Source organism: Echiichthys vipera, assembly GCF_963691815.1.
Source record: "Echiichthys vipera genome assembly, chromosome: 16".
NCBI classification, from domain to species: Eukaryota; Metazoa; Chordata; class Actinopteri; order Perciformes; family Trachinidae; genus Echiichthys; species Echiichthys vipera.
The window spans coordinates 12,377,503-12,390,978 of NC_139841.1; the positions used below are offsets into that span (position 1 = coordinate 12,377,503).

Genomic DNA, 13,476 nt, shown 5'->3' on the forward strand with positions numbered 1-13,476 from the left:
GCTTGTCCCATTAGTAGATTGAATGGAGGCGGCGCAAGAAATAAAGAGAGCCAGGTATGTAGAGCGTGTAGCTAAGCATCAGAGATAGTTCGAAGGCCCACTGTGAGCCGCTTCAAGTGAGCTGCAGTGGCTTCGCATGCAAGTCTCTACACCGGGTCTAAGGACTAATCAGGAACATCTTTGAAGCTGCTTAAAAGGCTCCCTGTTGGTTCTGGTTGAAGAGGGGTGACATGTGGCATACTGCCACCTAGACAAAACTCAGGGCTTGATCATCCCCTCTGTTTGATCTAAAGAACCACCAAACCCCAGGTTCATCACCGACAATGTGTCCAGGTCAAAAGATATGTTATGGCATACCATACTTAATACAACTTGTGACAAACTATACTATGACTTGTTTTTTGACATACTTTATTTTATTAACTATACTATGACCACCTATACTTTTTTCAACATGCTATTATGACTTATTGGAATACTGTACTATAAATATTTATGACATACTATATTTTGACCTTTTTGACATACTCTTTTTATGGCATACTATACCATGACTTATTATTTTACTTACAATGAAATAATGAACAATACCAGATGAATATTTTTTTCATTCAAACTTATATTTATTCTACATTAAGGTATAATCACAAACCATTTGTTATGACAACATATGGTGGGTTCTTTTGAAACACATGCTTTAACATTCAGGACTAGAGAAGGTTTTCCCACACAGACATATTTACCGCACCATTGCATTTTGTGAGGGGCTTAGGATGCATATAGGCTCAGAAGTCCAAAAGTTTTGGGGCCAGGTGTGGTCAGCAAGCTCCATAGCCCCCCAAACACATGCCATGGTTGGGATAAAGTTATTTTGACATTCATGAATTTTAGTGGGATCATTGCTCTCATTAATTTTGGGGGTTTTTTTTCGCCGGAGAGGAAGTCGGCCATTTTGGATTTTGTGCATCAATTTTCATTTTACAAACACGTTTGAGGACTTTAGGATGCACAAAAAGCGTGCGGGACGTTCGGTCAATAGCGCCCCCTAATTACTCCGAGCACTTGAGCGCATGTTTTGCGCACTTGTTATACTCGAAAGCACACAAAACTTGGCAGACACATGAGAACCCTTAAACATTGCAAAAATATACAGCGATTTGGTCCATGTGTGTTGAGCTGGTTCCATAGCGCCCCCTAACGCCTGGAAAGCCTTAGTTGAAACAAAGTTGCTCTGATATTCACGAAATTTGGTACCCACATACTGCAGCTTTAATCATTTCAGACATATTTCCCATTAGCTTTCATTAGCTCCACCCAACAGGAAGTCTGACATTTTGAATTTTGTGCGGTTTTCTTGTATTTTCTTCAAACTTTTTCAAACTGGGATGTGAAGGCCCACTCAATCTGCTTGCAGCTTTTATTAAGTAATTTTATCTTTTCGATGTTGGCATGGTCAGTTGGCTTTACAGGATTGTTATAGGATTTATACTTAAATAACTTTCTTCCCTGCACTGTTAAAACACCAATAGTTTATAACATTGATAACTGGTGGTTAGAATGTTTTCTTATGCAAATGAAAGGTTCTATAACAAAAAAAACTGTTTTTCTGTTATTACTTCTAGCTTATAGCAGGTTCTTCAGGATGTGTTCGACAGCTTCTGGGAAACTGTCACATGTCAGATGGGGAGGAGGGTTGATTTTATTCTCATCTCCTTCTCTGTATTTACCTGACAGGAGGGAAGTTGGGAGTCATCAACCACAAAAACAACAATAATCATAAAACTAATATAATATTTACTATAGCTAATGAGATAAGATCTGAAGTGAAATACCATATCATGCACGACATAATAAAGACATTACTGTTGAAGGATAAGATGGAGAGATGAGGAAGTGTAAAAAAACACTTTCTGATTACTGTGCTGTCAGATAACTGGAAAAATAAGTGAAACTGGTGGATGAGATGATGATAAAATGGAGAAGGACAATTTTTCTTACCTGTTTTGACTAGAATTCCCATCATTCCTGAGTTCTGAGCCCCATCCACATCATCTCTGGCATCCTATGGGAAGGAAGCAACGGACAAAGATCACAGCAAACTAACTTTTAATAAAGTGTAAACATGTTATTGTACTCATGTTCTCACAAGCGGCTCTTATGAAGGTGTTTGCAACAAGTTTCAACCCAATCAAGTTTAATTGTATTTAGGGAGCAAGTTCCAAAAGAAAGAAGCTTTCTACAAGCTGATTGATATATCTATCATATTCTAAAAATTGAGGCATTTTCTAAAACGAATTGTCATTGACCATAATATGATATTTCAAAAGAAATTTCTTTTTGGAGTGACAGGTCTCAGGTTTAAATCCCAACAACAGCCCACCCTCTCTGTACCCCTGTGTATAGAAATGAGCCACTCCACTCTATATGAGCCTGTATGAGAATGTTCTATCTCTATATGAGAATGTTGAAAAATAACTTCATTAACTTGCTGTTAATGAATCACAATTGACAATATACTTACATCACCTATCATGACAGCTTCATTGGGGCTACAGCCTAAATCAGACAGGGCCTATTAGCAGAAAAGAAAAGAAAATGAGAAGAGAGGCCTCGTTGAGATCAGTTTGATCGGTTTCACAACCATGAAATCAGTTCAGACAATACCAAAAGTATTACAAAGCCCCTTCACATTTCTACTTGAGTAAAAAAGGTGGAAACTCTTAAAAATCTAAACTTCTAACCTGTGTGAAAAACGAATTTTCCGGCTTTCCCACCACAGTAGCTTTACAGTCTGCAGCGTACTCAAGTCCCGTCACGAAAGCCCCGGGCCCGAGGGCCAAACCATCCTTACGTTTGTAGTACCGAGCCTTATGGATGGCTATGAGAGGAGCTCCATCTAGAATCATTCTGGGAAAGAAATACACATGATTTGCAGGCGTCACTGTTTTTATGAAAAATAATAATCCGGAAAATAGTACTACAAGGTTTAGATTGCATTTTCACTAGATAAGGTAATAAAAGCACAGTAGGAGAAAATTTAAAAAAGGCAAATTAAAAACTCAATTTTATCTTTTCATACCAGCAAGAAAGACTTGCATCACCTAACCTGTTACATAACCTATCAGGAAAAGTGTGATTCACTGAAGATTGTGTCTTATGAATGAGATTAATACCTGAAAGCCTTGTTTAGTGTTTGGTAGTTGAAGTGATCCGGAGCGAGTCCGATCACGACAGCGTTTGGTTCTGACGTGTCAATACCTGGATGGAAAGACATGCATACAGTATCATTAGTCAATCAGTTTTAATCTTGATAATCTATGATAACCACTAAGCAAGTCATTTACTAAGTACTGATTACAAAAAAAGGTAACAAATAAACACAGATATGAATCTACTTAATATTATTTGAATTGAAGTGACACTTTAACTGTATTGCTGTGTTTGATTTCAATAAAATGAAATGACTGACAGGTATCGGATCGGTGCATCTCTAATATGTAGGGAAGACTTTGAAGGAATTTGATAAAAGGTATTAAGTGAATCTTTTGGTGATACGTGGATGTTTCACAAACACCTTTAACCTGGCAGCACAGAAAATATAAACAATCAGCACAGTTTCTAGATTTGCAGTCAGTATCTGACCAAATATGCCCCCTTATGTTCCTGAGTTATTAGTTGAATGCTGGCCAGAAGAATTATGATATCACGGTAAAGTTGGCCTTTAGGATATCAAATGTCATCTCTTCATCATTTTCGTCCTATTAGACATTTGTGTGAAATTCTGTCGTAAATTATTGACATAGGATTTCTTGAGTTATGGCCAAAAAACGCATTTTGTGAGGTCCCTGTGACCTTGACCTTTGATCACAAAAATCCAATCAGTTCATCCTTGAATCCAAGCAAATGTTTGTGCCACATTTAAAGACATTACCTCCAGGGGTTCCTGAGATAAATATCATAATGGCATATGTACATACGGACAGACAAACAGAAAACATAATGCCATTAAAACAATTCATCCTCCAACTGAAGGATGGTCTCTTTCTCTCTCACACACACACACAAAGCTCTGTACCAGTGAAGTCTTCCAGTGCGGTGTCCTCCACCAGCAGAAGCGGCCTGTGTTGTTTTTGCTCTAACAAACTCCTCGCTGCACTCAGTGAAGTAAAGATCTCTTTTTCCTGGAGTCAAGGGAACAAAGGTGGTACTCTAGAGGTAAAAAAAACAGCAAAAGATTCCCTTAGTTAAATATGATGTTTCACCTGGAGGTCAAAGTTGAGACGTTGCAGTCGTTCCAGTAAGTGCCTCTTACTCTCCTTTGTTGTGTTGGTCACAAACTTAACAGCTACAGAAGCCTGCCGTAACCTGACACCGCCAAAACACAAAAGCAAACATCTTTCAACTAAAAGAAGAATGGATATAGATCTATAATAACAAAGTTAGTGATGATTCAAAGGACTGGCAGCAACATGGTTTATTTCTATTCCATTCATGCAGTGACTGTCAGACTCTAGACCCTCCATTAAGTGCCTGTCCCTGTTTTGGGGGCTGTTTTTTTTTACCTGGTCAGGGCATCCTGTGCGCCGGGCACTGCTGTGTCTTCTATATGTAGAGTTCCACTCAAGTCGATGAGCACGGCCTTTAGAGCACGTCTGCCCGCCATGCTGAAGGCCTGCAGAGGAGAACGTGGTAGAAAAGGTTGGCAAATTCATCTTTGTGTAACATTAAGTAAACAGAGATATTGTAAAAACAAACATGCAGACAAAACACACACTCAATCTAACTAAAGAGCTAAAACAACGTGTGTGTGTGTGTGTGTGTGTGTGTGTGGGGTAGCGAGAGAAAGAGAGAGGAGGAGGAGGGCATGTGGGGGCTTGGTGTGAACTTTTGCAGGCAGGGGTTGCTTGAATCTTTCAATGTTTTCAAAAACAAATCCAAGTTATGTGTGTGTGTAATCTGTTTGAACAAAGTTATAGTTGATTTGGTGTGTAGTGTAATTTTACTTTCCCCTATTTTGAATGGAAATAAAACAGCCAGAAACCTGCAGCAGGCTGGTTAGATAAGAGCTGCTTGGAGTGCTGCCTCCGATTAGGATTTTCTAAACTCCTAAATATGACCAGGGTCCGCTGTAAATGGAGCTTTACTCGGTTTAAAAAAGCTTATTTTTTCATAATAATGTATTATTTTAGAGATTATACATTCATAATCATAATTCACATAGGTAGTGGCAGAATTGATCAGATTACTGCGTTGTTCAAACCTACATCAGGACAAACTGAGAGGATTATTGACCGGTTTTGTCCCCGGAATTGATGGCTCCCCGCCTGGGACTACAGATTTTGAGATTGTATTTTACTGCCATTTGACTGTGTGATCCCCTATTATTTAGACATGTTTGGATTTCTGTCATGTAGTTATCAATGTGAGGGTACAATTAATACTCTTAATACCAATCCAAAATAGCTTATGTGTATCTATTATTTGTATTTAGCTCAACCAATAACAGGAAACCTTGCTGTTAGGAAAGTGCCAAACTGAGAATAAGCTGCGTGTGTGTGTGTGTGTGTGTGTGTGTGTGTGTGTGTGTGTGTGTGTGTGTGTGTGTGTGTGTGTGTGTGTGTGTGTGTGTGTGTGTGTTTGTGTAGTGCAGTCGCTAAAGGGAAATCAGGACTGTAACTTAACAACCTTCACAATTCTATGACCTCTGGTGTGTCTGAGTTTTCACGTGACTTCATTGTACTTTGTATGACTTTTTTATCACCGTAATTAGGCTAATAATCAAAGTTAAAGGGGAACCTGTAGAGTGTTAGCCCTGCAGCCTGGCTGTTGACACTGACAGACTGAGGTTGTTAATATAAGTATCCAGGTTGGAAAATACCCAAATTCCCCTTTAAGTGTATATTTGGGCTGTTTCTTTGAAATTTAATCTGAGAAGGCAAACAATGAGAAAAATTGAATTGAAAAAAAAGACAGAAAAGACAAGGGCATTAATACCATCATGTAATTCATATAATATTTGAGAGGGTATCCCTGTAGAAACTGAAAGAGTATCCTATAATTATAAAGTTACATTGGCCTCATGTTTTGTGAATAAACATTGAAACAAACCGTATCTAATTTAAATTGGAGATCAAAAAGTTCCCAAAGATCTCAAATATATATATATACTTTTTTTAAGGGAAATGTGTCCAAAAAAGAGAGAAACCTATTTTTATTTGATTTAATAACTACAACAAAAAAAAACATCTGAGGTTATAGGCTTCTTCACAGCAAACATAACTGTCACCAGCACAGGTGTAACAAATAACACTTAACGATGGCTACCTTCCATTTACTGTAAGTGCCACAGTAATCCCTGCCAGTTAGCCAGCAAAATGGGATGCAGCCATTGTCACTGTCATTAACAAGACCTGTTCTTTTCCTACTATTTAACCCACGTTGAGCTCCAATGAAGCATTGGGAAGAAGCAGATACAGAAGGTTTTTACATCGTAAAGATATAGGGGTAGTCTCTATGTATAGTGTCTTGAGGTAACCTTTGTTATGATATGGCACTACAAATAAAAAATAATTGAATTGATCATAATAATGGTATTCTTTTAATATTCCTCTGTCATTGTTCTTGTCTTGTACTGTTTACTGACTCATAGTACCTCTCAAACTAATTACAGTGATATAACTATAGTTACTTGTCAAATGTTACTACAACTAAACAAAACCTTCAACACCAACATCAGTGATGACCTGCATGGATGTTTAAAGCTAGTAACTAGTAGTAGCTTCACTTTTTTAGCAGGTAACATTTCATGTCCACTCCCTTTACACACTGACCGACTTAATTGCTGAAACAAAATGTAGCGGCTTTAATTTCACAAACGGCACAGTAACTGAATAAAGTTGACATGTATTTAAAGCATGGACATATAATAAAGAAGAAAGAAAGAAAGATATAAAGTTAGCAGCTAACCTTTAGCAACGGTTTCTGCTTCCGGTTGACTTCTACTTCGCTGCCACTTAAAGTTGGTCTCAGTCTCTATGCGCTCAGTGCTGCTCCCTGCAGCTCAGACAGCACAACAGCTTTTAATCTCGTACTTTGTTTTGTTTTTTCCTTTTCATAATAATAATAACACTCTCTCTTCTCTCTATTATTACTCTCCAATGTACATGTTATAATCAGATAAGAGGTTTATTCTTAACCACTTAATCACTCATTAGAATAATACAAAAAACATATGTGTCCCATCCAACTAACAACCAACAGATGTATCGCATTAGTGGGTCTTCTAGTGCATTCTGATAGATTTAATATGCAGGGACTGGAGGTATTATCAAAACCATAATGACCTTCTCTCTGCATGATGCCAGACAACACTGATCCTCTTTTCATACCTCCAGTGAATAACAGTTTCCCATGTTTTTTTTCTACTTTAGTTGTCTGTTTCAGGTTTTGCACAAATATTTTGCAGCTCATCAACTGTCAAAAACACAACGCTGAAACACTAATCTCACACTAATGTTGTTGACAAAATATCAAAATCGGTGGCATGTTTTGCATCTATTCTTACTGAAACCCTTAATGTAATGTTTTGTTTTTGATTTCTTTCTGCTTTTTTGATTTCTCTCTTTTGGTGCTTCCGTTGGTACTTGGTATTGTTGGGAACGAACCTGTGAATTTTTTAGTGTCACAAACACTAACAAGGCCTGTCAGGAACAAACTTGTAGGCCCTTATCTCTGTCTCCTTTCCAGGCATTTTCATGTCAGTATTTATTCTAAATTTGAACTAGCAGCTTTCTCTATTGTTCTAATTGACATACTTCCAGGGTGTTAAGTCTCAAACCATGAGGCTTAAGTGTTTTTCTTTACATTTTAATTTCATAAATGTACTCCATGAAAGCAACTATATATATATCAATTATAAAAAAAAAAAGATTGTGTCTTTTTGGAATTAAATCTATTACAAATGGCACCAAAATACACCTTTAAGTTCCTTTATTAAAAACTGACCAGTCAAAACACACCCTTACGACTTATAGTTGAGAACCCAGACACCCAAAAACACACACACACCCTGACCTGTTCAGATACATTCATGTATGATCGCTTACAGATTTTACTGTGAAGCTACAGCTAAACTCTGACTAATCACAGATCAAAGTGGCTTTACAGTGAAAATCCCTGATAAACATATGCTTCTGATTCCAGCAGATCCCTTTTCCCATTTGACGCCCCCTCCTACTGTCTGATTTTGTATCAAAACTATACAGTAGTGGTAATAAAAATGTTTGTGGAGCTTAGCTGGGGAGGAAACGGTGATGATTCACAACATATGGGGATTATTTTTATTATTAAGCGGACAGGGAGAGATGGACAAACATGGAGTTGGGGGAAATGTGTCAATATTTACACACAAGTGGAGACACTGCAGTATCATAAACAAATTAAAATATACTGTTTTATGATGCATAACCACAAAGGAAGGGGCTGTTTGAAATGTATTCTGGTAGTAGTTACCTTTTTAAAAAATCCACTCTTAAAAAGACAAAAACAAGAAAATGACAAATACATTTATTTAATAACAAACAAAACACACCAATACCATTACAATGATGTTTGTGGCATTTAGAGTGTATCGATGTGTAAACGGTACAAAGGTGCATTGTTTTGAGCTGTGTTTGGCAATATTGTTTAAAATCTAGATCACACACACATTGAACCAAATTCTTCGTCGGATAAATCACAGATCAATTTTACATGTGAATAGGAAAAGATAACTAAGAATGACAATCGGTTTAAGTTGTGTCAATTGCCCCTATGAAACAGCAAGGAGGCTGTGGATTTCCTTCACTGCAGCTGATCAGGTGAGTCACCAATGCCACTTCTCAAGTACAATGATGTCCTTTAGTCACAGAGGGAAGAAACTACTTAACAGCAAAAGTCAGTGACAAAGTGTTAACAAATCCTCAATCCTTCAGGCTGTCAGTTCCCAGGTGTTGCAGGTGTATACAGCTAAAAAAATAACATTCAACTAACTAGGCTTAAAGTGAACCTTTTTGGCAGTTTTGCTACACACTATACATCGTCCATCATATTACACATATGACAGTTCAAACTGGAACTGGACTTTTTCCACCTTTAATTTATCTATTTTCTGTGAATGTAATTTCCCTATCCAAAAGGTCGCAATGTTGTTTCTGAGTAAATGCTTTTACATTTCGGGTCAAAACAATACAAAATCATACCCAAGTCTAAAATACAAATTGGAGTCGGCCTTAAAAAAAAAACCTTCTCGTAACTTTCATCTGGTTTAAGAATATCCCAACTTTCAAAAAAAAAAAAATCATATATATAGCCCTGGGTACAAATAATATAGCAAATAATAAATATTGACATGTTTTTCAGCTCTACTGCTGCTCACAACACTTTTTTAACAAGTTTCTAATTTGTAATAACGTGATAAAACATGTGAAACATATCATTTAATCACTGTAACAGACTCCTCTCGGTGTGAAAATGAGGACAAATACACACTGCAGCACAAAACTAAAGTTTTGGATGATGAGAGAATCATTGTCAAGTGTGGCGCTATGATAAATAATTATCTTCATTTTGTCCTTTTTGTGTCACATTGAATTGAAGGTAAGGTTAGTGTTAGCCCTGGTGTTAAGTCCACACCAGCCATGTTTTCGACCTACTTGACAGGTCGATTCTTCTTCTCTTTCACCTGCAGGTTGATTTTTAAGTTTTCTATCTCCATGCCAACCCCATGGGCAAACTCCACCCTGCTTGGTCTCTGAATGACGGATTTTTCTGTGTGTCTGTATTTGTGGTTGTTCCTTGCACGTGTCTGGTCCTGGCTTCATTTTGATTCGTCAACCAAACAGTAACAACAGGACAATGCAGGCCGAATTCACTATTATCAAAGGCACTGTGAAAACAAAAACAAACAAAAACAGTTAGCAAATGACAAAATCCTCAACCTCTAAATAATAGGGCTGACTATAACACTTTTTGGGAACTGGGTGAAATATGTTTGTAACTGAAAACAACCCCAAATGTTTGGCAAGTTAACATATTGATAAGATATTTCCTGATTTAAAAACAATAATTATATACTGTTTCTCCTATGTAAGTTCTTGTGTCGCTACTTTGTGTGAGCATAAAATTAGACACTGATCCATGTAAGAAGTTTGGTTAATTTTGTATTATTTTTTTTACGCACTGTGAAGTCATTCTTTGGAAGCAGTCTCTGAAAAATCCAAACAATACCCAGTCCCACTAACTATGACATTCCCTCAACATTATTCATCCTGTTATCTTTGAAGATTGAATCTATTTTCTCAGAAAGGGACCCGTGGAAACTTTCCAACCTCTCATGACAGTCCGGATCGAGCGGATGAGGGTGAGAATCTGGGCTTTGATTCCTGGATCATCCCCAAAACCTCCAACTCCCTGGTCAACACCAAAGCCGACTGGAGACAGAGAGAGATACCAAAACAGAAGAGGAGATAAGCAGAAAGGAGGAGAGGGAATACAAAAGTATAGAAAGAATCTAACAATTAGTTAGAGGCATAACCTACAGTCTATGGTTGGAGAAGAAAACATGGCATCAAATGTGTGTTTGTATTGATTTTTAACCCTTTAACAACCGCTTTCCACCTTAATTCTCATTTAAGAAGTTAAAACAATTGAAAAATAATGTCATTCCACACTGAAAATGTGTCTCTGATGAACGAACCTTTATTTTCTCCCTTCAAATCTCAACATGAGTGTGTAACGAGAGTGTAGTGCACAGGCAGCTAGTGTAGTGCTGATTTTTGTAGCATGGCACACAATTTTATTTCAATACAATGTCTGATGTAGTCGGTGTTAAATATGTCAGAATACTTACACTTGCTGAGAAACCTTTCTTCGTGCAACACAGCGACCGCATTAGTGCACAAAATAGCGGTCTGGATGAGGCAGTATAGTGTAAACGCCATGCTGGCAACTTCTTCTTCTTCTCCTCCTTCTTCTTCTTCGTCCACCACTCCCCGAGAAGCCGATGCCGTAAACTGGCAGCGAATGTCGTGCAGCAGAAGGAAAGGACGTCAACGTTCATTTCAGAGTGGTGTCGTGCTCTGAGCGCTCGACAACTAGTGTGAATTTTGTAAGATTGAAGAAGAAACTAGTATGCATTGATTCTGGGAGTGTCAATATACTTTGGAGTTCCTGAATAAAAAAGAGAGCTTTTTTAACATTCAGTACAATCATTGCAATTAATTGGAAGCAAAGGATGTCATCACCTGCTATGAAAACAAAAACAAAACAATACATATGTACTTATACCGCTGATATAGTACAAGATTTATTTTTAAAGGAAATGTTATAGTATAGCCCACTATTTAAGTGAATTATTTTCTATGTATCTATTTATGCTTTATTTATTGTTTTATTTTCTGCCTTTTTATTTTATTGTGTATTTGAGTACTCTCTTTCCCTACGTTTACTTATGTTATGTCATTATATTTTAAGATTGTAATGTTAATTAAAAAGGAGAAATGACTGCCTTAAATATGCCGCAATGTTCTACAAGTGTTTGTATTATATTTGTGAAATTATGCAAATTGAGTTAAAAAAAAGTGCTCTGAGCGCGCTCTATCTCAAAAAATAAATAAAAAGAATAAAAAATGAAAGGGGTGAGCGCTTTCACAACAAGAGATGTTGCATTTAACATGATTTATCAGAAAAATATGTAATTAATTTGATGGAAATCAGGTGATATTTGCAGATTATGTGTCACATTTGCCACACATTTTAATCACCTCCCCCCAAAACAAACAAATAGGCCGTTTTTGTATTTGTATTTCAACCAAATTTCTTGTGAATATCGACATAATGAAAAATAAAAACAAAAAAATCAAAACGACTTATTTGCAGTCATACATTTCTAATGTTTTCACAATATCTTAGTATATTTTACCATCTTCAACTTGTGCCATTTGTGCTCTTTATTTTACCAATCCATGTGTTTTACATAATCTGAATTTCTATGCTTAACTTGGGAGTATGTTATACAAGCATGAAGCAAAAAGGATTTCATTTCCATAAACAGCAAGTGGACCTAATCATGACACCACATTCTGGTTATTGTATAGACTTTTAATTTACACATAAATAGTAGAGAAACTACAAGAACATATTTAAATACATCTGCATTAACAGTTAATAATGATAACATTTCTCTCAGTAAATGACAACTTTATCCATTCATTCATTCATTGCATTCTATAAACAAGGTAGGTGAGTTCTCATTTTTATTCGCCCTGACATGTTGACTGCTCCATCATCGTCGTCAAGTTGCTTTCTTTTCCTTTTAACATTATAATAAATAATATTTTCACGATAAGGGTCTTATTCCCTGGTACTCAAATAAATCAATAAACAAACAAACACATATAGATTGTGAGGTTCAGTATTATCACTATGACATTTTATACAGTCAGGTGAAATAATTTACAGGCAGATATACAACACGGACAAACTTCAGTCTTTTGCTCCTCTTGGCCCGGAGAGTAAAGAATTGGCCTTTTAATTACGATTCACCTCTGGGTGGACGTGAAGCCTTGGGGTTTATCGTTAGAAAATGTGGGTGGAGAGTAAAAAGTACCTTTAGGTGTGCTTTTGAGCCAAGGATTCTCCAGCTGTTCGATTTGCTCGGAAATTAAAAGTAGAGGACTGCTTCTCAAAAAATACTGTAGATGTGACACAGGAGGACAACGCTTCCTGTGTAAGTAAAAGTTGGAAATTGTGTAATCAGTGCAGCAACACCTGCATTGAACATAATACTGTAGGTTTTTTTTGTACACTCAGAAATCAATCCCAAATGCTAAAACTATACAAACTGTTCTGCCAGTGTGCAGTTTGCTTAAAGCATGAACCCTTTTTGTGATACCACCTTGTATCTTCTGTCCGTTTCATTGCATCTTTAGGCTTTCAACCCAAAACACAAATACTTTATTCATTTTCCCTTTTATGTTGTTCTTCATCTGGCATATTCAAGTTAGGGATATCTAACAGGCTAAACACGGGTGCACCAAGTCACCACCAACACCACAACCTCTTTAGTGATGATAATTGGTGGTAATGATGATTTGTGTTCACGGGGAAGTTTGTTTTGGTCAGTGGATGTGGTGAGGAGAATCCCTTTGGGATCAAATGTTGCCAATGCATAAAGGTTTTTGTTTCTCTTTAAGGACCCCATTTGGTGATACCACGGCGACAACAATAATAACAACAGCAACAATCTTAGTGTGAAGTCCAATCTTCATCCACAGTCTGGTGTATGTACAGTTGGGTCAGCAGCAGGCAGAGATATGGACAATAAGAACCAGTCCTACTGAGTCTCTCCTCTTGCTCTTTATCTTTGAAGAGCTTGGAAAAGTTTTCTGATAAAGTCTACAACTGTCTGCCTGGTGGTCTTCAACAGCCTTAAAATTC

General features: G+C 37.1%; 2 protein-coding genes across 2 annotated transcripts; both read right to left on the reverse strand.

Moving 5' to 3' along the window:
* Positions 1 to 681: 681 nt before the first annotated feature.
* On the reverse strand, positions 682 to 7,001 carry hdhd2 (haloacid dehalogenase-like hydrolase domain containing 2). The gene is made up of 9 exons (XM_083929776.1): positions 6,967 to 7,001; positions 4,563 to 4,672; positions 4,263 to 4,365; positions 4,076 to 4,181; positions 3,174 to 3,258; positions 2,742 to 2,907; positions 2,522 to 2,572; positions 1,999 to 2,062; positions 682 to 1,727 (listed from the first exon to the last, which is right to left on the reverse strand). The coding sequence occupies exons 2-9, from the start codon at positions 4,661 to 4,663 to the stop codon at positions 1,624 to 1,626; spliced, it is 780 nt and encodes a 259-aa protein (XP_083785902.1). The 5' UTR covers positions 4,664 to 4,672; positions 6,967 to 7,001; the 3' UTR covers positions 682 to 1,623.
* A 1,592-nt stretch (positions 7,002 to 8,593) lies between these two features.
* Positions 8,594 to 11,021, reverse strand: ier3ip1 (immediate early response 3 interacting protein 1). The gene is made up of 3 exons (XM_083930400.1): positions 10,889 to 11,021; positions 10,368 to 10,469; positions 8,594 to 9,925 (listed from the first exon to the last, which is right to left on the reverse strand). The coding sequence occupies exons 1-3, from the start codon at positions 10,977 to 10,979 to the stop codon at positions 9,870 to 9,872; spliced, it is 249 nt and encodes an 82-aa protein (XP_083786526.1). The 5' UTR covers positions 10,980 to 11,021; the 3' UTR covers positions 8,594 to 9,869.
* Positions 11,022 to 13,476: the final 2,455 nt, after the last annotated feature.

Bases quoted from the DNA above. Each gene is read 5' to 3' on its own strand.
- hdhd2 (XM_083929776.1), bottom strand. From the start codon at position 4,663: ATGGCGGGCAGACGTGCTCTAAAGGCCGTGCTCATCGACTTGAGTGGA. The intron at 2,908-3,173 runs GTATTAATCTCA...TTTCTTTCCCAG, and splicing joins ACACTAAACAAGGCTTTCAG to AATGATTCTAGATGGAGCTC. The intron at 2,573-2,741 runs GTTAGAAGTTTA...TTCTGCTAATAG, and splicing joins AAAATTCGTTTTTCACACAG to GCCCTGTCTGATTTAGGCTG.
- ier3ip1 (XM_083930400.1), bottom strand. From the start codon at position 10,979: ATGGCGTTTACACTATACTGCCTCATCCAGACCGCTATTTTGTGCACT. The intron at 10,470-10,888 runs GTAAGTATTCTG...CTCTGTCTCCAG, and splicing joins AGAAAGGTTTCTCAGCAAGT to TCGGCTTTGGTGTTGACCAG. The intron at 9,926-10,367 runs GTTGGAAAGTTT...TTGTTTTCACAG, and splicing joins GATCCGGACTGTCATGAGAG to TGCCTTTGATAATAGTGAAT.